This window comes from Colius striatus, chromosome 4 (assembly GCF_028858725.1).
Source record: "Colius striatus isolate bColStr4 chromosome 4, bColStr4.1.hap1, whole genome shotgun sequence".
NCBI classification, from domain to species: domain Eukaryota; kingdom Metazoa; phylum Chordata; class Aves; order Coliiformes; family Coliidae; genus Colius; species Colius striatus.
The window spans coordinates 1,160,287-1,180,666 of NC_084762.1; the positions used below are offsets into that span (position 1 = coordinate 1,160,287).

General features: G+C 49.6%; 1 protein-coding gene across 3 annotated transcripts in view; it reads left to right on the plus strand.

The window, feature by feature from the left end:
• The window catches only part of NFATC1 (nuclear factor of activated T cells 1), a 105,282-nt gene extending 94,278 nt beyond the window's left edge, over positions 1-11,004 (plus strand). For all 3 annotated transcript variants that reach the window (XM_061995611.1, XM_061995612.1, XM_061995613.1), the window contains exon 10: positions 8,432-11,004. In XM_061995611.1, the coding sequence (XP_061851595.1) occupies positions 8,432-8,481 (50 nt within the window). In that variant the 3' untranslated portion in view covers positions 8,482-11,004. The remainder of the gene's footprint in view (positions 1-8,431) is intronic.
• The last annotated feature ends 9,376 nt before the right edge of the window (positions 11,005-20,380 follow it).

Below are 20,380 nucleotides of genomic sequence, written 5' to 3' on the forward strand. Positions count from 1 at the left end.
GTGAAGTGGCTCATTTTGGAGGATTCCAGATGATCACTAGGAGCCACACTATTCTTACATAAAGTCAATTTCAGAGCATACGTGCACATCCCATTGATTTGATTTAGAACTAACAAAAGCTTCAGTAATGTGCAATTACGAGAAACTTAATGACCCCTTTATATTGAATGCAACTTCTGTGGCATCTAATATGCTTTGATGAATTGCTCATTATGTGCAATGTTGGAAAAGCTTCTGAAAAGATTAATAATTGTGTAATCGATGGAGAAATTCAGTTTTATTTGGCTGTTTTTTGAACTCTGAAGTCAGTAAGTCATGGAGGTTGTGGATCCTCTCGTGCTTCCATTTTTCCTCCTGTACCCCCCACCCCCTGATCACTTTCCCAGCACTGACGAATCCCTGTGTTGTGTTATGTGGAAGGGCTGCCCGATGTGGTTGCCCTGCAGGTCCAAAAGGCTGGTGCCAGCTGTGGCAGAAGTCGCTGGTGCTGGGCTGGTGGCATGGACTGCTGCTCTGGCAGGGCAGGAGGTCCCCAGGCAGCAGCCTCCGGTGCCAGGCTCGGGAGCTTTGCAGCATGGTCCAGACCCGCTCCTCCTCTCCCATCCACTGCCCCTGAGCCTGGGGAGCTGCTGGCCCTTGGGGCCATCAGGTGGGCTTTAGCTTTCCTCTTCCAGCCGTTGGATGCTTTGAGAGCCTCGTGCCTGCAGTGCTGCCCATGCTGCGACTGGCTGCTGGTTGTGAGCTACAGGAACCCTCATGGGATGGGATCAGAAATGTGAGAGCAAACAGGAAAAAAAGTTTCATTTCTGTTAAATTCAGGATTTAATAAATACTGCCAGAGGCATCTGGAGACTAAAACCCAGGCAAATGCAGAATTGCTTTAGATTTGTTTTGACTTTGAATTCACTCTCGTCATGCTGCAGGGCATGACTGATGAGTCTGGAGTGTCGGGGTGTGACAGCACTGTTCCACTGTTGGGCACTGTCCTGGGAGGTGAAGCCCATCACGGGGTCAGTGTGTGTCCTGCAAAGGGCTGTTGTCCCAGTGACGTGGCACCAGCTGCTCTCTGTGCCCTCCCCGAGTCCCAGGCCCCTCCAGCAGCAGCCACCCTGGGCTTTGGCTGCTTGAGGCAGCTCCTCTGTCCTCTGGAAATATTGTGTAAAACGTAAAATATGTCTGTTTTGTTTCCCTTACAGATGCTGTTAGGAACGTAAACACATCGTTTTGGTTAAAATGTGGTTTCTTTGGCCATTGCCCTGCCCTCTCGCCTGTGTGAGTGTGTAAGGTGGTTTGGGTCGCCCTGGGGCAGGTCCTGCAGACTCTTTGCAGCCCCAGCCTGTCCCATTGAGGGCTACTGAATATTCTTGTTGACTCTGGTTCTTTGATATAAAAGCTAAGTCACACTGAGCTCAGCCACCCGCAGGCTGGGAGTGAAAAGGAGGCAAAGGTTAGACCCCGGTGTGCAGGGCTCTGCCAACTCCCGAGCCGGTTCCCAGCAGCCAGGAATCCGTCCCTGAGTGTTTGCAGAGCGAGAGACACAGGGCAGTCCCGGGGCTGCACATGGGAGGGATGAAAAGACCCCAAACCCAGGGAGTTGTGGTGCGATAGGATGGGACTCATTTAGTCTGGGCACCTCGTCAAGAGCCCCGGCTGCCTTACCGCCGCGGAGCTGTCACGGCACTGCGGCGAGGGGCCCGTGTTCCCCCCAGCCCTCGCATGTGGGGCACTGCCTCCCCATTGGCAGTTGTGAGAAGGCAGAGGGCAGAGCAGGCAGGAAAGTGACTGGGTGCTGGTGGCTGTCGCACACAACAATGCCACCCCTCGTGCCAAGCCGACGCTCGCTCGTAGGGGAGGATCATGTTTTATTGAAACCTGCTCCTCGTTGTCACTCACTTGCTCCGCCGTCCTGCTCGCTGTCTCCAAAAATAGCATGCCCTGTGGTGGTGGCTTATTATGATTAAACAGATAAAAATAAGTTTAAGGTTTAAACACATCCAGGACACCTGAGGTAATACAAGATCTGACTTCTTTATGGAACGTGTGAAGTTATATTTTCCATTGCTTCACAAGACTTGTTTTGTTTGGTTTTTAATTCAGTGAGCTTTAATGTGATCTATAGTTTCACATTACAGGCTGGCACCTCAGGAATTCGTATCACTACTTGATGATTTTTTTTCTTATTCATGGGACAATACTTACTAGCTTTGAAAAAAGTGCCTCTCTAAGACTGTCGTTTTTTTCAGCCACTTCAGTAGTAATTCTGTGTTGTTTTGTGGCAGCTTTTGTATGTCAGAAAGAAGTGTGACTTATGAGCAGTGAGGAAGTAGGCACCCTGATAAAAACTGTAGGAATTTACTCGTGTGATGGAGGTTATACAGGAGGTTATACATTCATTTCTTTACCTGCTGTGTAGGTATCTATGTTCAGTCATTTTTCTCTTTAATCTATATGTGGAGAGAAGGAAAAACATTTTTTCCTGCTGCATTTCTGCTTCCTCCGCGTTCATTTGTGACTCTGAGCTCCTCTCAGTGATGCTAATATGTGGCATTTCATCTGAAATGAAGGGCATACGAGGGCACAGGAGTGTGATGGAGCAAGATGTGGCATCGCTGGTGGAAAAATCTGAGAGCAGTAATTACAGGCAGCAAAGGCAACGTCATACCACCAAGCTTTACTGCAGGTAGCGTGGTGTCAGCGTCAGACTCGCAGACTCACTCCAGGGTTATGTTTCCCTGTCCCTGTTTGTGTGCTGAACAGTGGCAGCGTGGTCAAAGGTGTGCCCGGCAGAGAGGAAAACACAGGCCCTGCTCCATGGTGCTTGTGAGCTGTAGCGGGCAGTGGAAATTCAGAGCACTTAGGGGTACATCCTGCCCCCAAGTACCCCGTGTGTTACTGCGCCAGGTCACGAGGCACTGGAGAGGTCCCTGACCTCGGTCTCGCTGTGGTGGTGCCAAAGTAAGGCTTGGTCTGAGCAAGGGGATTCTGCAGGAAGGCAAAGCTGATGGGCTAAACCGAGGCAGTTTTGGTTTTGGGACTGCTGCTGCTCTCTGGAGATTACAGGTAGCTGTGCGTGCAGAGCCAGGCGTGGCCGTGCTCCGGCTGCTCAGCCGCGTGGGGGAAGCAGCAGGGCTGTCCCCGACATGGCAGCGTCCAGCCCTCACTGCACACCTGTGGCCAGAAGGATGCAGCTGGCATTACTGGTACTTTCCGTGCCCTGTGTACCGGTCAGAGCAGGCTGCTTTCGCTCCTTCTTGGTGAGAGAGCATTGCAGTGTCTGAAGCTCCTGCTTCTGTTCTGCACCATGGTAGAGACAATGGTCTCCAGCGGTCACAGAGCACTTGAAGTAACAAGCAAAGGTTGGTTAGTCACCTGTGGAAAGAAGCTTGAGGTGACCCTGAAGGCCCATATGTCTTGGGACGTGCCATGTGGCTCTTCCTGTAGATAAGGAAACCAAAAGCCATCCTGAAGGACGGGCGCTGACGCCACTGCTGTTTACTCAGGAGCAAAGACGCGTCCATGTCCAGTGAATCACGAGCCCCCCAGGTTCTCATATTTGTAGCCTCAAAGAGGTGCCCAGTTGTGGGAAGCCCCTGCATGTGCCCTCTCCCCACTACACCACTGACATGGTAACTTGTTGGATCTGAGTGGGACCAGTGTCTGAGCTGGAAGCTGGAACTTTGTCTCAGGAGAATGGGTATTTTATTACAGCAAAAGGCCACAGAGTTATGCATATTAGTGTTCAGATACAAGGAAAGCAGAAATCTGCAGAAGTTTAAAGTTTTGCCAGTTGATGGAATCCATGTACAGCCACCAAATGTTAAAAATATTCCATTTCCTACGAAGTTCACGTCTAAATATGGAACCCACGTTTGTTCGGTTATATCTGGTTGTCCTGTTCTGTGCAGGAACCCAAACTGGTGCATGGGTAAGACACTGATTTTGTTAATTAGTAAAGCAAAAATTTCCATTGCAAGGGCATTTCAAAGCAAAGCGGAATACAAGAAGAAAAACCTCTTTATTAAACTAAAATGCGGTGTAACAGCTCACCACATCCTGCTACCATGGCATCTGCTGTTTAGCAAAGGAAAAGTTCCTCTTTCAGATGCCTGACAGGTAGAGAGGTCACGTGTTACCTGCATTTCTCAGCACTATTAATTCTTTTTTGCTTTCTGTCAGTGGAAAAGCTGAAGGTGACAATGGAAAATACCACTGAGGGAAGGCATTGTGGGGAGCTGTAGGTGGTAGCTGTGAAAGCGACAGTGGCCCCCCCTCCGTAAAGCCAGCAGAAAAACATTGAGAAACATTTGATGACAAAGGTGCTGTAAATCATTGTACTCAGCTGTTTGATCTGATAGGGATCAACCTGTTGCTTTAAGGGAGGTGGTGTGCTACTGGAGGCACTGAAAGCAAAGCATCTTGCATGCTGTTGCAAATCTGCTGCACCGTGTAGGGCCTCCAGCAAGGCAGGTAATCCTTTGGGTCTCATCTGTCCGTGGAATGACAGAGTACTCAGGTTATGTTGGTTTAAAAGATGAGTGTAAAGCCTTTGCAACCTTCCTGTGAAAAATACTGGGCTCATTCAAAAGACAACTGCTGCTGGAATGGCAACAAGGACGTGAATGGAGGAGTATCCAGGCAGCAGTGGAATCCAAGGCTGGTGTTTGCTGTAGGAATGAGACTCACACCCAGGCTGGAGTTCTGCTAGCACCCGGTGATGCTCCTCTGCCCAACACATACAGTTCTCTTCTGCTGACACCTCTGGAAGCCACAACGTGAGCATCCAGGACAGCAACCAGCTGACCCTCCTCAAGTATATCATAAATATTTTGTTAGAAAGGTGGGAACTGAGAGAAGAATGCCTGTTATTTTCTGAGTGTGTCCTACCTCTGCAGGGAGCTCTGCAGTGATCCCACGGGAATGAGCAGAGCCCCAAGGATGGCACAGGAGAGGGGGAACAGGGAACACCGGGCTTATCACACCACATGTGAATGAAGTAATCAAGAAACAAATTTAAAGCAAAGAAAAAGGTACCCTTACCACCAGCACAGCTCCAGACTGTGGAACACTTGCAGCAGGATACCCTGAAGGCCAGAACGGAAGAAAGTTCATGCAAGTTCACTAGAAGCAACGATGCTCACGGAGCCCTCTGTCAGGGGAGGAGTGCCTGGTTCCTCTGCTCCTTCCCGAAGTGTTGCCCACTGGCTGCGCTGGCTGATGCGACGCTGTTCGGCTCAGACAGACAGGACCCTTCAGCAGAGCCCTGCTCGGGGAGCAGGAGTTGTGAGTTGCTATTGGGAAGGACAGTCTTGGGCCAAGAACATGAATATTTGATGTTTTCCTGGAAAAAAAAAGCAGTTTTGGGTCAACACATTCCAAACCAGTCCCTCTGATCCAAAATGATCCACTCCCTCATCCACAGCAAACACGTTGCTGTCTGGGGGTATGAAAGGGAGCACGTTTGCCAGAACTGAGAAGGAAAACTGTTGATGCTAAAGACATAAAACCATCAATGTAATCCATATGTTCACTTCATTTTGACTGACCCAAAACTGCATTTCCCTCCCAACAAGTTCCTGGGCGCGGGAGGGAGGCAGAGAGGAGGGTGTCTGTGCCAGAGCTGGCGGGGGAGCACCCTGCCAGCCGCCCCGCGTGCCCCGCTCCCGCTGCCAGGGCTGCGCTGTGTCCCGCCTGGGGGCTGCTGGGCACGGGAAAGCCCGTGCTGGGCACACTTCCCCTTTCACCCCCCGCCAGCCACCCGCCTCGGCAGCAGCCCCACGGCCCCAGCTGGGCCTGCTGCTGCTGCTGCTGCACTCTGCCTCTCACTGGAGGTTTTTTCCACCTTATGATTGGCGAGTTTTGCATTTCCAACACTGCAGCGGGCAGAGGGGAGCAAGCACCAGTCAGATGGAGAGATGTGTGTCTGAGCTGGGTCTGTGGGCCACCATGGGTGAGGGAGGTGTTGAATGTCCTCTGGGCGTTTTGGCCCCATTGGATTGTGAGATCAGGTGGTGGATGCACTGTGGCTGAGGTTCAGTTGTCTCCCAAGTCTAGTGACTGCTGTTGAACAGCTGTCAGATGTTGCTACACAAGCACACTAGACTTGACTGCTACACATCAAAATAGCAGAAGTCCACCTCTCTTAAGAAAGTAATAGAGAGTAAAAACGAGCAGCAAAGCCGAAGGTCTAATCTGTGTCCTGCCGGAGTCAGTAACAATGGGATTTCAGCTGGGGACAGATTGGTTTGGCTGCTGAGAGCTGGAGGGAGTGGGACTGAAGGACCGTAGTGTTCTCATGGTCTGGGTCAAGGCAGGTGGGATCCCAGCTGGAAGGAGAGGTCGTGTTGTCTCTGGTGCAAGCATTGTGTCCTACAGGGACAGAGGACTCGGCTGACGGTACCTGGCTTGGCTAGGAAGGGCAGCTCTGAGGTTCTGAGCTGATCTTGGAGATGGACCTTGGCTCTTAGACCCTCATGTCATCAAGCTGCTTCTGAAATAGATTGGCTAAATGCTTTAACAGGGGAAAGCACAGGCTGGTGAGCTGGGGATGTTACTTTTCAAAGTTTCACTGAATGAATCAACAAGAGTCGCTCAGCTTGTGCTGTAGACTGGGCATAGTTTACTGACAATCCTGGCTGAGGTGGGGAGCTTCACTGTTCCACTTCCCTGACTCCATCTGTGAAATACCTGTGATACTTAGGGTCACATTTTACAGAAGCCCTGTGAGGATTCATTATTTAATGTTTCTAAGCACTAACTGTATAAAGACAAGGATCACCTTGAGTAGAATCTTTCTTTGATGCCACAGAAACTTTGAGGGAAAGTTAACAGAACTGTGACGCTGCCTGGCCCAGAGGAGGATTTGTTCTCACTCTCACACTCAACACCAAGGTATGAGGGAGTGTTTTTGCTGCATACCCAGTGTGGCTTTGAGAAGTTTATCAAAGAAGCTATCTTTACAAATGCATCATGGAAGAATCTTCCCACAGAAGACGTGCACTATTTGCATTCAAGGCAGAGGCTCGGTCCCAAAAGCTGTCCAGAGCCTTGCAGCACATAACGTGCTGCTGTGTTGGGATGCAGGCAGGGCAGCCTGTGCCACAGAGCAGGGCTGGCAGCTTCAATTTGCTTCTGCTCTTTGGCAGTATTAGAGATGAACTCTGTGGCAGTCTGAGGAAAAAGAACTGCTTTGTCTTCACATCTCATTTCCATCCCGCTCCTCGTTTGCTGCCGTAGATGGGTATTTACAAATACAACTGAGAGTTTTTTTCTGAGTTATAGTGTGTGTATCCATTGGTAGAGGTGGTTTCGGTGGCCGGGACCTGTGACACAAATCCTGACTGATTCATATGCTGCAATTGCTAAATGGGCAAGAGGGCTGCAGAAAAAAAACAACACCAAAAAAGAGCCCAAACCAAAGAAAAACACCCCAACTAATTGCTTCAGGAAGTTGGTTTTAGACAGGCTTGGTCTTTTCCAGTAAACACGTGAAGTTATCTGGATGGCAGCCCACAAGGAAAGAGGGGGCTTTTCCGTGGTGCTTCCATGACGTGGGCATGTGTTTCCCACTCCCAGCAGTGTGAGGGAAACTCTGCAGCGGTGATGGCCCTACCGATGGCATTTTGTCTATCTTCATATAGATCAGGCGGTGGCTGTCACTGCAGGGAGGTGGGGTGGAAATGAGAGGGATGTTGTGTAGTCTGCCATAGATGGCCTTTACCAGGTTCAGTCATTTCCTGTCCATCAGCCAAAAATCACAAGCTGATAAATGGACATAATTGGAGTGTGGGAAACTGTATCGCGTGATGGTCTGCAGGGGAGGGGGAGAAGAATGACAGAAGACTCGTGAATAAAGAAAACACCCCTTTATCAGTGGAGATGCAGCCTGAGTGGCTGATGCTGAGATAGCAGACCTTGTTTGTCTCTCCTCTGGCGCTCGCCAAGGGTTTGGGTGTGCCTGTCCCTCCCAGCTCTGTGCAGACAGGAGTGAGGACTGCATGGCCACGTCTGTTGGTCACTACAAAAGGATGGTATATCTTTCCATGTGTTACTGGCTTCAGGGAATGGGAAGCACACAGCACTTTCTTCTTTTTTCCCCCCACCCCCTAATATCATCCCCCAGTGGAAAAGCCCAGCATGTGAAGTTGTAGCCTGTCTAGGTATTGCAGCTGCACCTACCCAGGTTCGGTGGCTGGGCCATCAGTGCTACAGCTCTAACCTACTTGCCAAACAGCCCTTTTGTGAAAGGGGTGATTTTCTCTAAGGTTTCCCCCCCCGTGGCTCTCTGCATTACATTTCCGAGTCAGTGTGGCAGCGGCCCCAGGCTGCTCGGCAGCTGCCGAGGAGCGGGCGCTGGGGCTGTGTACTGAACGAACCTGCCAGCAGCAATCAGATGCTAATCGATTCCTTTTCTCTTTGTTTTCTTTCTTTGCAGTAAATGAAATTATAAGGAACGACCTTTCCAGCACCAGTGTCCATTCATAGCTCTCGGTCCGGGCCCAGTGTGAAATGCAGACACACCTTTGACAGAGCTGGCGTGTCAGCTCCAGCAGCGAGATGCCGAATGAACTGAAGACATTGCCTGGTACCACTCTCATCTTCCACCTTACTGAATGTCAGGAACTGAAGATTTACCTCTTCCTTAGAAAGAAGTAGCTCCTCAACTTCAACTGACGAAACAGTTTCTTCAAAGAAAATCATCTCAAGAGCCCGAGGAGGGAGTACGCTCCGAGACAGTGCGTTTCATGGGACGACCCTGGGGAACGCGGCAAAGCTGAGCGCTCCTTCCCCGTGCTGATCTTTATGGCGTGGCCCCGCTGGAATGCAGCCCTGGAAGTGCCTTATTTTACCAGGTTGTGGCATCAGGGCGTTTTTAATAAGCTTTGAATTTGCTACCATTACAAGCGTCGGTAGGTGCAGAAACTGTAGAGCTTGCATCCTGGAGAGCGCTGGTGGAAAAAAGCACAGGACCCTGCTGGCAAGCAGGGAGAGCAGCTCCTGCTGCAGTCAGACTCGTTTCTGGATTCCAGAGTTTCTCCAGCTTTTCCTCTGCTGCAGTGTACAGCCTATTGCCTTATTCTCAGTGCATTTCAAGAGCCTCCCGATGCGTCATCATCTCAGCTTTCTTTCGCCTGTTGTCTTTGCTATGTGCTAATGAATCGTAGGGTTGTTAGTAGCAGCATGTTAAGGTTTCGATTTTAATCCGGCTTCGGTCATAGCACAAGTGAGATGAATAGCACAAAGTAAAAAACCAGAAAGGTTGATGGACAAAAACCTATTGAAATCTATCTTTTACATGATAGATGAATGTGTATGCATGTACATACATACTAGTATATATGCATATATTTATATATGACAAGTAATATAGATGATTGCCTAGTGAGGGCACTGAACTTAGCAATAATTTCAATTCCTGAGAATGCATTTCAGATCCACAGCAAATATTTCAGCTACTTCTCGTGAGGGTTCGTTGCACCTGAAGCAGGTATGCATTTTCTTTCCTCATACAGTTAAGCAAGCACTTTAGATAGGCAGGAAGGGTGCATACACACACACACACACACACACACACGATACGTGTTATCTACCAAATGACAACATAGGAGTTCTAGTACCTGTAAATACCAGTACTGAAGAGTGTAAAATATTTGTTCATTATAATGTTACTATTCCGCAGAAGCCTTATAACTCTCTGCTACTTGTATCAAAAAGAGTATTACCAAAAACCCACACAGGTTTAATATGCAGCGCTGTATAGTGTGTTTTCAGATGAGCTAACGTTCCTGGAGCTACAGGTAGGCATGTAGTGTAGCCTTTAACATGGTATTTTTTACAATCAGCCGCTTACTATATAACTAGCAACAACCTATTATTTCATATAACCAAAAAAAAATAAAAAGAAGAAAAGGAAAACTAAACTACAGCAGCATGGCTGAAATGAAACCCGTTTCCCGTGACTATGGTGCCTTAGGAATCTGTGCCCCCTCCTGGAACACCCCCGCAGTGCAGCGGACACTGAGCAGGTTTCACACGAAGGCAAAAGCGTCCGAAGCGTTTTCAGACGTTGTTCTGTGTAATTATGTCTTACTCTCCTTAGAGAAAACAAACAAACAAACAAAAAGCCATATTTGTCACATTTGCACATGACTGTGAAGACATGAGAATATAATATGGCTGTATGTACATAATATGCTGTTACTGGTCCTTATAATCGTCTGTTACTCCTCACCTGTTTAATCCCAGTTATTTACCCTGTATTTAGCGTTGTAGACATTGCATGGAACATTTCTTATAGACTGCCATATGAGAAGGTAAAAGGCTTGACGGACGTCAGCTTGACTTGTAGCTAGGAAATAGATCCAATAAAGCAAAATGTTTTGCTGGAAGCTAGTCTTAGAGTGGTTCGTTTTATGTTACCCTGACAAATCTTCCTTCCTCATTTAAAAGAAGCATCTTTACGTTACATGCACTTATATAAATATATATGTCTGTCTCTTCTGTTTGAAGCTGTTTGCATCCCGCTAATGTAACCACCTTAGCACGGAAGGAAAGTCTCTTTGTCAACAGACTCCCCTCCGTGTCCCACCTGCATTTTAAGACATTGCTGCCAAGGAGAGCAAATGGTTCCTGATAGGTTCTCAGATTTATTCTCTCTGTATTTCAGAAGCATCACCAAGGTGCACGTGCAGGAGCCTCTGGCGATGCCAAAGCCTTTGCCGAGCCATACACGTTCATAGCCTGGGTGAGGCAGTTACGGTGCAGGATGACACACGCAGACACACACGCTCCACGTGCTCGCGTTTCAGGGGTAATTCTGGCAGGGTTTTCAACTGTATGGCTTGCAATGTTGCACCTCTCTTTTTTTCTTCCCCCTCTTTAAGCTATTTTGGAAAAAAAAAACCCCACCACAAAAACCCAACCAACCTGTTACTTTTAAGCCTGGATAATGGAAGATTCTGCATCTCTTGTATCTGTATCCGTGAAATAAAAATGAAAGCACAAGTATTTCCCGTATGAGCCTGCTATCTTGTTTGTGTATGTCTGCTACAGTGCTTGCTCCCAGGCCGTGAAAATGGTTATCAGCCCCTTTGGAAAACAAAGCAAAACCAAAAAGCCACAACGCTCTCAACTTTGAGTGTAGGCTTCATAGGTATGTGCAAAAAGGCTTTCACCAGGGATGATCCTGATGATCTTAAATAGAGCATTCTTGTTGAATTTTAAGTGGTGAAACAAACTACCTTATTAATTGTTCAACAGAGTACTTGTATCTGTGTATACATTGCTTGGACAGCAGTTTATTTTGCTGTCCCTGAAACTGTTCCTGAAATCCATGTGTAGCCAAGGGCAGGCTTTGGATCTGTGCTCTTCAGCATGCTGGGTACGAGAGATGGTTTTGTTAGGGGGAGGCTTTTGTAGCCCCTCGAGAGGTGGGGTGAGGGGTAGATCGCCACAAGCTTCATGTGCAGGATGGATCTGAGGTAGGTGATGGTCCATCCTACTGCCCGAATCCCCACCCTGCCCTGCCCCAAAGGAGATGGGAGTGTGACACCTGAGGGGCCATCTCCTACAAACACTGCAAGAACTGAGCTGCCTCAGTGTTTGTAGACCAAAGCCAAGTTCTGAAGAACATGAGCACAGCAGCACGCCTGCCACAGCGCTCTGCATCTAGGTAAGCACTCAAACATGGGCCCGAAATTCCTCAAGGAGACAAAACCCACACCCTGCCCACCCTGTCCCACCAAGCTTCCCTGGGGCTGCTGCCGAGCTCCTGGCAGCTTCCCGGGGGACAGATTCTCCAAGGCTCGGCTCTGCAGAGATCAGTCAGAATAATCATTCCCTGCTTCCCCATCTGGAGGGTGGAAACAGTGATATTTACTCCTCATGTGGACAGCGTGAGCCATATTGTTGGTGAGGTTCCTGGAAAAAGGAAAATAACTGAAAACTCAGTCACAAATTCCCTGTGTCTCCTGGAGACTGTGGCACCATTTTGTACCGAAGCAGAAGGTCTGGTTGCAAGCTGAGTTCATCCAAGCAACAGCCTTGGGTCGTTTTGCTACCTCAGAGCTTCCTTTCCCTCTCCTTTCCACACATCCCCTCCTCAAAGCACAGCAGACCCCAGCATGGCTGCATTAACCACTTCTTAACCAGACTCCTGCAGGCACAAAGAACCTTGAGCAGGCTCCCCACTGACTACATTCATTCATAACCAACGCAGAAGGTGAATCCCACACATCCATCTGGTACTGTTTGACTAAATAGCCTTGCTGGAGTCATGCCTTTGAGAGCTTTCCTTTCCAGCTGAAAATGGCAAATTTCAAGGAGTTAAGTTTCTTGGACAGAGCTGTGCTGCCTCGAAGCTAAGCTTTCCTTCACCATGTGTGTAATTTTATTGCATTCATCGCTGTAAATCTATTGAATTTGTCTCAGTGAAAATAAAACTAAATCCCTCTCATCGAGTATATTCCAGGGGAGTGTCAAGGTCAACGGTGTGAGATCTTTTTGGTTTCTGTAGCTCAAGTGGCCTAATTTTATGCCATAAGCAGTGACTGTTCACCTAACTAAAGCAAGTCCCACCTTCTCCACCTTTGCACATGCTTGCCCAACACACAGGTCATGTGTTTGCCTCTTTTATTTGGCCCACATTGTTTCCTCTTTCTCAGCAAGTTAACGTTTTTCTTCTTTGAACCTCTCTCCAAAGCAATGAAAAGGTTTTGATTCTCTTCTTTTCAGGTAGCCAAATAATTTGTTCAGAGCAGATCAGTTACAGATTCCCATACGGTTGGCTTTAATTACAAGCCGTTCTTGATTCCAAAACCAGCTTCTTTTTGGCCAAAGAGGCTGTATTTTTGGACTGTGCAAACTCGTGGAGCCTTAACAATTGAAATGGCTGCGTTTTCAGGGTGTAAGGTGACCAGCAGTAGGGCTGGCACTCGCCATGGCCAGCGGGCACATTGGCTGTTGTGATTTAAAGGGAGAAGTCGCTGAGCGTAGCGCTTCCTCGGCTGCTCTCAGGGACTCGCAGCCCACAAGCCACTCTTGCAGATGTGGCAAATTCATTTTCACTCACTTTAGGAAATCCCTTGTGTTTTCTTCAGCTCAGGGAAACAGTTTCCAAAGATGCCGTCAGCATCAGTTTCCAGCACCGCTTCTGAATTCGTTTTGCACCCACAGCTGCTGTCCCCAGCCCGTCTCCAGCAGTGCCGGCGGAGGGCTTTAGGGGAGAGGAGCCCGCAGAGCAGACCCTGGCAGTGGGTGCTGGTGGCAGAGCTCTCCTGCCCTCCCCACAGGGCCATCCCTCACCCACAGCCACCGGGGCCGTGGGGATTTGCTGGCTGAGGGCTGGTTTGTCGGCCACCCCGGGAGCTCTCGGGAGAACAGACTCTGCATTTCAGATGTGGTTTTGGGTCTTGCACTGGTGACATTTGCAAACCCCAGTCTGGATCGTGAAGTCCCCAAGAACACCCCTGGTTGGGAGGATCCCAAAATTCAATACAGGGGTGTTCCCACCCAGCCAGGGACATTCCAGTGACACCAGTTCCATGGTCCGGGGGCAGTGGCCATGAGCCTCACCAGAAAATGTTCCAATGCTTGGCAGGAATTTCTTTGCTGCAAGGTTTGGGGTTTTTCTGCTCTGGTTCGTTTTGCTTTTTAACAGGAAAATGACATTTTCTCCCACATGAAATCTTTTGTTCTATTTGCCTTGTTTTTTTTTAACTTTTCTGCTTAGAAAGTACAAACCACATATTATTTTGGGTCAGGTTGATCCAATCTGCACCTCCTTTCCCCCTCGCCCCCCTTCAAATCTCTGGGCTGGGCTGCTTTCCCAGCCGACAGCTCCCCACCCCCCGGCAGAGCCGTGCAGGCAGCACACACATAATCCCTCTGCCCAATTTCTTCTATGGTTTCTTTGCAGGAAACTCCTCATGGATCTTTCCTGCCTCTCTGGCCCCCTTCCAAGGCTCCTGCTTGGGCCGAGCCAAGCCAGCCCACTGCTCTCATCCTCCTGGCAACCTCTTGGTGATTTTTTTCACCGTAAGCTAGTCTGTTTTATCCTCTAAGCCAGGTTGGCCCTAGTGGGGTGATGACACTGAATTGAGCACACACCTTTTGGCATATTGCAGGAGTGACTCCCCTGCTTCCCTCCCTCCCCATGCAGAGGCAGCCACTCCTCTGGCTCTGAGCCCGGCTGCCGCTGGCACGTGGGATGGCTCCAGGCACTGGGGTAGAGGGGCTTCAGCTGAACGTCCTCCCTGCTCTTCAGCACACCCGTGGAAGCAAACCCTGTTCCCAAGTGCCTCAGGACATGCCCCTGGAGGCTCCTATGACTAATCTGTGCAGGTGGCTGTAGGAAAACTCCTTTCTATTAGGCTTTCCAACCAACCAGCATGGTCCGGGCAAAGAAGCCAGGGAGAAACCCCGACACCGATCCCTGTCCCTCCTTGTCTTGTGAGCAAACCCACCCTCCCAGCAGGGACGCGTCCCCAGGAGCAGGAGGCACAGGGTGCACAGTGCAGCCACGTACATGACTCCTGCTGACCTCAGCCATGCAAATGCCAACCCCAGCAGATATGTGAAGATGCAGCCCAGCGTGGGTGTTTCTGTTCAGTTTTCCCTGCAGTGCACGTTGCACACGTCAACACTTTAGAAAGCTGATCTCAAGAGTGGTGAACAAGATCAGAAAACTCTCGCTCCTAATGTAGAAAGTCACTAGTTTCAGGGTTTAACCCACGGGCATGAGCGGGAGCCGGGTGCTGCTCTCCTCACAGCACTACGTGCTGAACCACAGCAGCCCGGTCCCCGGCCCATGCCCCGGCCACCTGACCTGACCAGACACCTGATGCTCGTCTCGCATTGATGCAAGGTACCAGGCACCACCCAGATCTCTGGCACTGCCCACAAGCATGGGGTGCCTCCAGCAATCATCCCAGCATGCAGGGAGGGATGCTGCCCTGGGCAGAGGGACCGGTGGGGTTGCTGCCCGTGGCCAGGAGGGCCAGGAGCCCTGTGTTAGCAGGATATATCCGTGAAGCAGGGTGCTATGTAGTAAATAGCATAATAAAAGCTGAGATGCAGTAAAAGAATTTTGGTCTACCCAACCCCTTCTAAAATATGTGGGTGTACTGAGAGATAAGTAGAGAAGTAAAACTTGTTGCTAAAAATAATACTGGAAAATGATTGTTACATTTGTGGTTCACATGTATGTGGCCCTTATGAGCTTTATAGCCCTGAAGAGCTAAACAGAGTATTTGGCTGACTAATAAATAACTTCTTGTATAAAACAATGTGTCCCTAACACATTTTTGTGGCTGCAGTATGCGTGTTTCTGGTGACTCAAGCAGGCTCTCTGGGCTGTAAGGCTGTAAGGCAGTGCTTGAGTGCTGTGACAGCACATCCCTTATCCCTCCTTCACCTCAAGCCCCACAGCTGCCCTGGGCAGGGCCAGGGCTGGCAGGGCAGCCCCTGCTCCCCATGCAGCTCACAGGGTATTGCTCCCAAGGGCTTTGCTGGGTGATGCAAAACACAGAAAGGCCTTTTCTTTCTGGGCAGATCTTTATCAGTTCAATGTGCCTGAGCCACCGGGGTCAAAAGGAAAGACAGGGAGACAGCCTGGCCCTGGGGGCTGTGGTTTTACAACTGGTGCTGCATCCAGACCCTCGTGGCCAGCTCGGTCGGGCATCCCCAGTTTGAGGACACTGGAGGACACCCGCGTTTGCCTCCTGGTGCAGGGGACCTCTCCTGCCATGGGCTCCCACAGACAAGCTGCTGAGTGCTCCCAGCAGCTGGCACAGCACTTGGGCAATGCAATTCAGTCAGCACTCTTTAATAAGTGACACCACACATCCCAGCATTGCCATCCCTATTCTGCCTTACAACACGAGCTGCCACTGCAGACAGCACCAGTATGGCTTTAATCTGTTGGGAATTTTCCAGGTCTTTTTCTTCTATACGATTTTGCATCATAATATCGAATGCTTAGGTAGTGGGGGATTGTTTTTTCCCCACAAAAATATTGGAGGAGGGGATAAAACATCTCCCTCTTCAGATGGCTGTATTGTTCACACTTTGATTACTTTCTTCTTTCTGCAGACCACTAATTTTGCCCAGTTAAAAGGAACTGGACTGATTTTGATCTTCTGCAAGTGTAGCTGGAATTACTCCAGAATTATGCCAGAATAATGAGATCAGAATTGGGCTCAAAGTCCTGCTTCTCCAGAGCTTTATGAAAGTTCTGTTGTGCAAGAAACATTGAAGGGGTAAAGGGAAGAGAGGACAACTGGCTTGTTGCAGTCAAAAACAGGGTTAGTGTGGTGGCTGTACTGCACGTACTGCGCTTTGGCTGCCTTGCAGAGGGAAAAGAAGCTCATGTGCCTCAGCCCCATCCTGGCTCTTTAGAGGTGAATTGCACCCCTCTTGTCCCAGCTGATTTACAGGCTCCAGGTGAACCAGAGGGGCCTCCCTGGCTGCACCTCTGCCTCAGGCAGGTCAGTGTGCAGCGAGCACAGTGGTGCCCATCCTGGCATTTCCTGCCTCTACCTTTGAAACGTGCTGGTTTGAACTTTGGAGAGTCATATCTCGTGGGAGAAACACACTGTCTGTGCACTGGCCTTTGGGAGGGGGCTCGTTTTGGACAGTGCAAAGCATGGAGGAATGTAGAGTAACTCGAAGCACCTGATGAAAGGCATTAACTCACTGGCAGGTGGGCAAGAGGGGAGTGACCAGGGAGTCACCTGCAGGTACTTAGTCAAGAAAACCTTCTTGCATGGGCTGTGCCAGGCTGTTTGAGACTTTCTCCAGGCTCTCTGCTGCCCACATGGGTCAAGCTGGTAAGACCCAATCTTGTCCTTGTATCACAGTCATATCCCTGACTGCATCCTAGAGGGAAAGGAGTGGGGTGGAGAGATCTCAGTGCAGGGGCAATTACAGCTTTTGTAAAGACTTAAACAAAGGTGTTATGTATAAATGCTGCTGTCTCTGGTCAGTTTTACAACATTGCAAGTTTCTAGAGCAGGTACTATTTGAAGGAGGCACCCTGCTGCTTGCCCCTGCACATGGGGGAATCAGGCTCTGTGATTACTGACTGCTACCTTGGCTCAGTCTGGTCCTCCCTTGGCTACCTGTGTGCTGACCTGGGGAGCTGGAGTGCCTTGCAACTTAGCAACAATACACATCTGCACAGCCCCAAAGATTCCCCGAGTTCAGCCTTTACTCACAGATAGGGTAATGATAAGGGATTGAAAAAGTAGAAAGGAACGTGTCCCCACATAATTCCTGTTTCATTTGGGGGAGGTGATTCTTGTTGTTGCTGTTTATACTTGAGGCTGGTTTTGCTCCTCGTTTTAGGAAGCTCTTCTTTGTTAAGTTTTATATGCATGTTTTTTCAGCTATATTGTGTAAAAATAGAAGTCAAGGCTATCAATATTTATGTGTGAAGCAATTATTTTAGAAGGCCTGTAGCTATAGCACAATCCTTCCTCTGTAGCGTTTCCATTGTGATTTCAAATGGCATGAGGAAGCTTCAGGAGGAGTTTTCTGTCCAAGGCACCAGGCAGGGAATGCACTCTGATTCCCAGGTGTAAATGGGGGGCAGTGTCTCAAGTGCCTGTGTACTGAGGGCAATGGAAAAATGAGAATTCCAGCCCTGGTTGTGTGTCAAGTGGCTGACCAAGGTGAGGTTTTGGGTTAGCCCTCTTTGCTCCTGTGTGGCTGAGTTTCCCAGACTCCCACAGCTCTGGGCAGCACCTTCACTCCCAGTGACCTCCAGCTCTCCTGGCTCTGCCCAGGCACCCGAGTGGGGTGGGCTTGTGCCTGCCCAAGGGAAACCCCTGTCCTCGTAGAGCCCTGACCTCAGGCAGAGTCTGCCCCGCTCGGTCTGTGCTGCACTAGACATGAACAAAGGCCTCACTGGCTGCAGCACGCTGCTAAGCAGCAGCCCCCAACCAAGATGTAACACCACCACCAACACAAAGAGATTACGTTCACACCAGGAGCTTTGCTTCACTTTAAATCACCACCTGAGATTCATTTGTTTTAATAGTTCTTTCTTGGCAAAGTCTTGAGTATTTCGATGGTGGGTACCTGCATTATCTGTCTGGCCCTGCAGTTTATGGGCTCTGTAACAATGTGCACTCACACTTCACCGTTCGCCTAAAGCTCTAAACACAAGACCTGAGTATTCTGCTTGAAAATTTGGCTCAGCCCTTCTAGGGATAGACTTAATAACTTTGTTTTACAAAAAGAAGCAGAGAGAAGCGAGGAAGGCTTTGGGAGGGCTTTGTTACACCAACACTCATAAAGCAGCCCCTGAAAGCAAGGCAGTATCTGCCACTGCCAAACAACCGTGTTGTGTTACTTTGGAACCACATTGTCGGGCTCAGGCAGCTTGTTTAGGTACATTTGTAGTGCCCCACTGCCCTGAGAAAGCCTGCTGCAGCATCATCTCAGGTCTTGGGCCCTTCTGCCTGCACTGCAGGGCAGCTCCTTCCATCCCAGGGGATGTGGGGGCTGCAGGGACAAGGGAAGGCTTGCCATGCCCCAGGGCAGGGGTGCAGCAGGCATCTGCCAGTGGGCAACACACAGCTCTGCTGCTAAAGAAGTGAGGGAAGTGAGGAACAACAACTGCAACCAGAAGCACAGATGTGATTTTAAGTAGGTAAACTACCAGAGCTGGTGGTGTGCAGGATGGGATCTGGCCAGGGCACCACAGCTAACACCTGCACGGAGACAAGGAACGCCATGGGACCGAGCACTCAGAGCCTCGCGCCTCGCTCAAAGCTGTCCCCTCTGGCAGCACGGCGCGAGGTGCAACATCTGCTCTGCAGTTGACACCAGAAACATCATCGATATGAATCAGTCCAGGGAAGACTCAGGCTGCAAACCACAGCCTAATGAACCTCCAGCCCCACGCTGTGCGACGGCACTCAGCCCGGCGCGAGCTGCTGCGGGGATGGCGGAGACGGAGGGAAAAGCTCCCCTGCACGCTGCCAGGCACGGCCATCGGGCCAGCTTGGTTACTGTAAAGTGGGAGCTCCCACAAGAACGTGGCGAAGAGAGACAGATCTGACCACAGGCGGATTTCTTCCGAGCTGTGTCACTGGTGAACGCCGCAATTCCCAGCCGGAGGTGGCAGAACTGGGTTTGTTTGTACAAGAAACCTGTCGACGGAGAAAAGAAAAAACCATGGAGGGGAAGGGAGCAAGTGGCTGAGTTTGGCAAATAACTTCAGCTGGAGAAAAATAGATAAAATAGTTCAGACTCGGAGCGGGGAGCTGGAGGAGAGAAATTCTGGAAATGCATGATTTGCACAGCTCTCCTCCAGAGAGCTTATATTATACTGCCTGCTACCAGCTGGCCCGAGACTCAGGTTGCCTCATATTTTCCGTTATAAAAGATTCTTTCAACGTTTTTATTTTTTTAGAAGCTCTAACACCTCCATTGTTTGCAGCAGGCCCTTATAATTTGGCAGGGACAAAGCCCCTGGGCTAGAGAAGTGCCTTTTCTTTCATCCATGAAATTCCAGTCAGGTTTGGCTGCATGAAAAAAAAAACCCAACCCAAAACTGTTAAAAATCACCATTTCCCTTCTCCCTCTTATGTGCCTCAAGAACATTTTCTGGCAGGCTGCCAGCACAGCAAGTGAACGTGAACGTTCTCATTAAACTGAGCCCAGGTTGTCACCAAACCAGCCGTCCAGACTCTGCTGGGAATGTCTGGGGGCTTCCAGGGCAGCTGCAGCAGCGGCAGAGGAGTTCTGGAAGACCAAGCACCACCCTGAGGAGTTTCCCTGACAGGAGAAGGAGGCAGAGAGGGGAAAGAGCTCCTCCTGCTCCTTTTGCCACTGATTTAAAAGACCTGGCAAGCCAGTCTCTGCGCCTTGGGGCTCCTGCTCCTTCTTCTTAGGCTGGGAAGAGCAGAGCCAAGTTCTCGCTCAGCCAGCTGTGAAATAGTAATGCTAAGCCACGCTCCTTTTTCTCAAGCACCTTGCTCTTCTCAGGAACAACAATCTTTTCCTGTGCTTCCCTAATATCATTAACCCTAATTGTATCAGCCTATTCTGCCACGCTGATCAGAGAATGAGTTTGGTGATTGTTGGGGTTTGGCTTTGGATTTTTTGCAGCATTGAAGAGAGGGTGGTTGCCTTGGAAAAGTTTCTGGTCTACAGGTTGGAACAGGACCAGCCCAGAAGACTGTGCAGGAAAAGACCAGAGCCCAGGAGCCAGACTTACTAGGGAGGCAGCTTCCAAACCCTGGTCAGAAAATAGAAATGAGACCATGTATACAGAAATGAAACCAGAGAGCTAAGGGGAATGGAATGGGAAATGGGAAAATTTGGACATCATTGTGCGGGAGAACTGGTGAGGGCCTGGAAGACCTCAAGCAGCCAA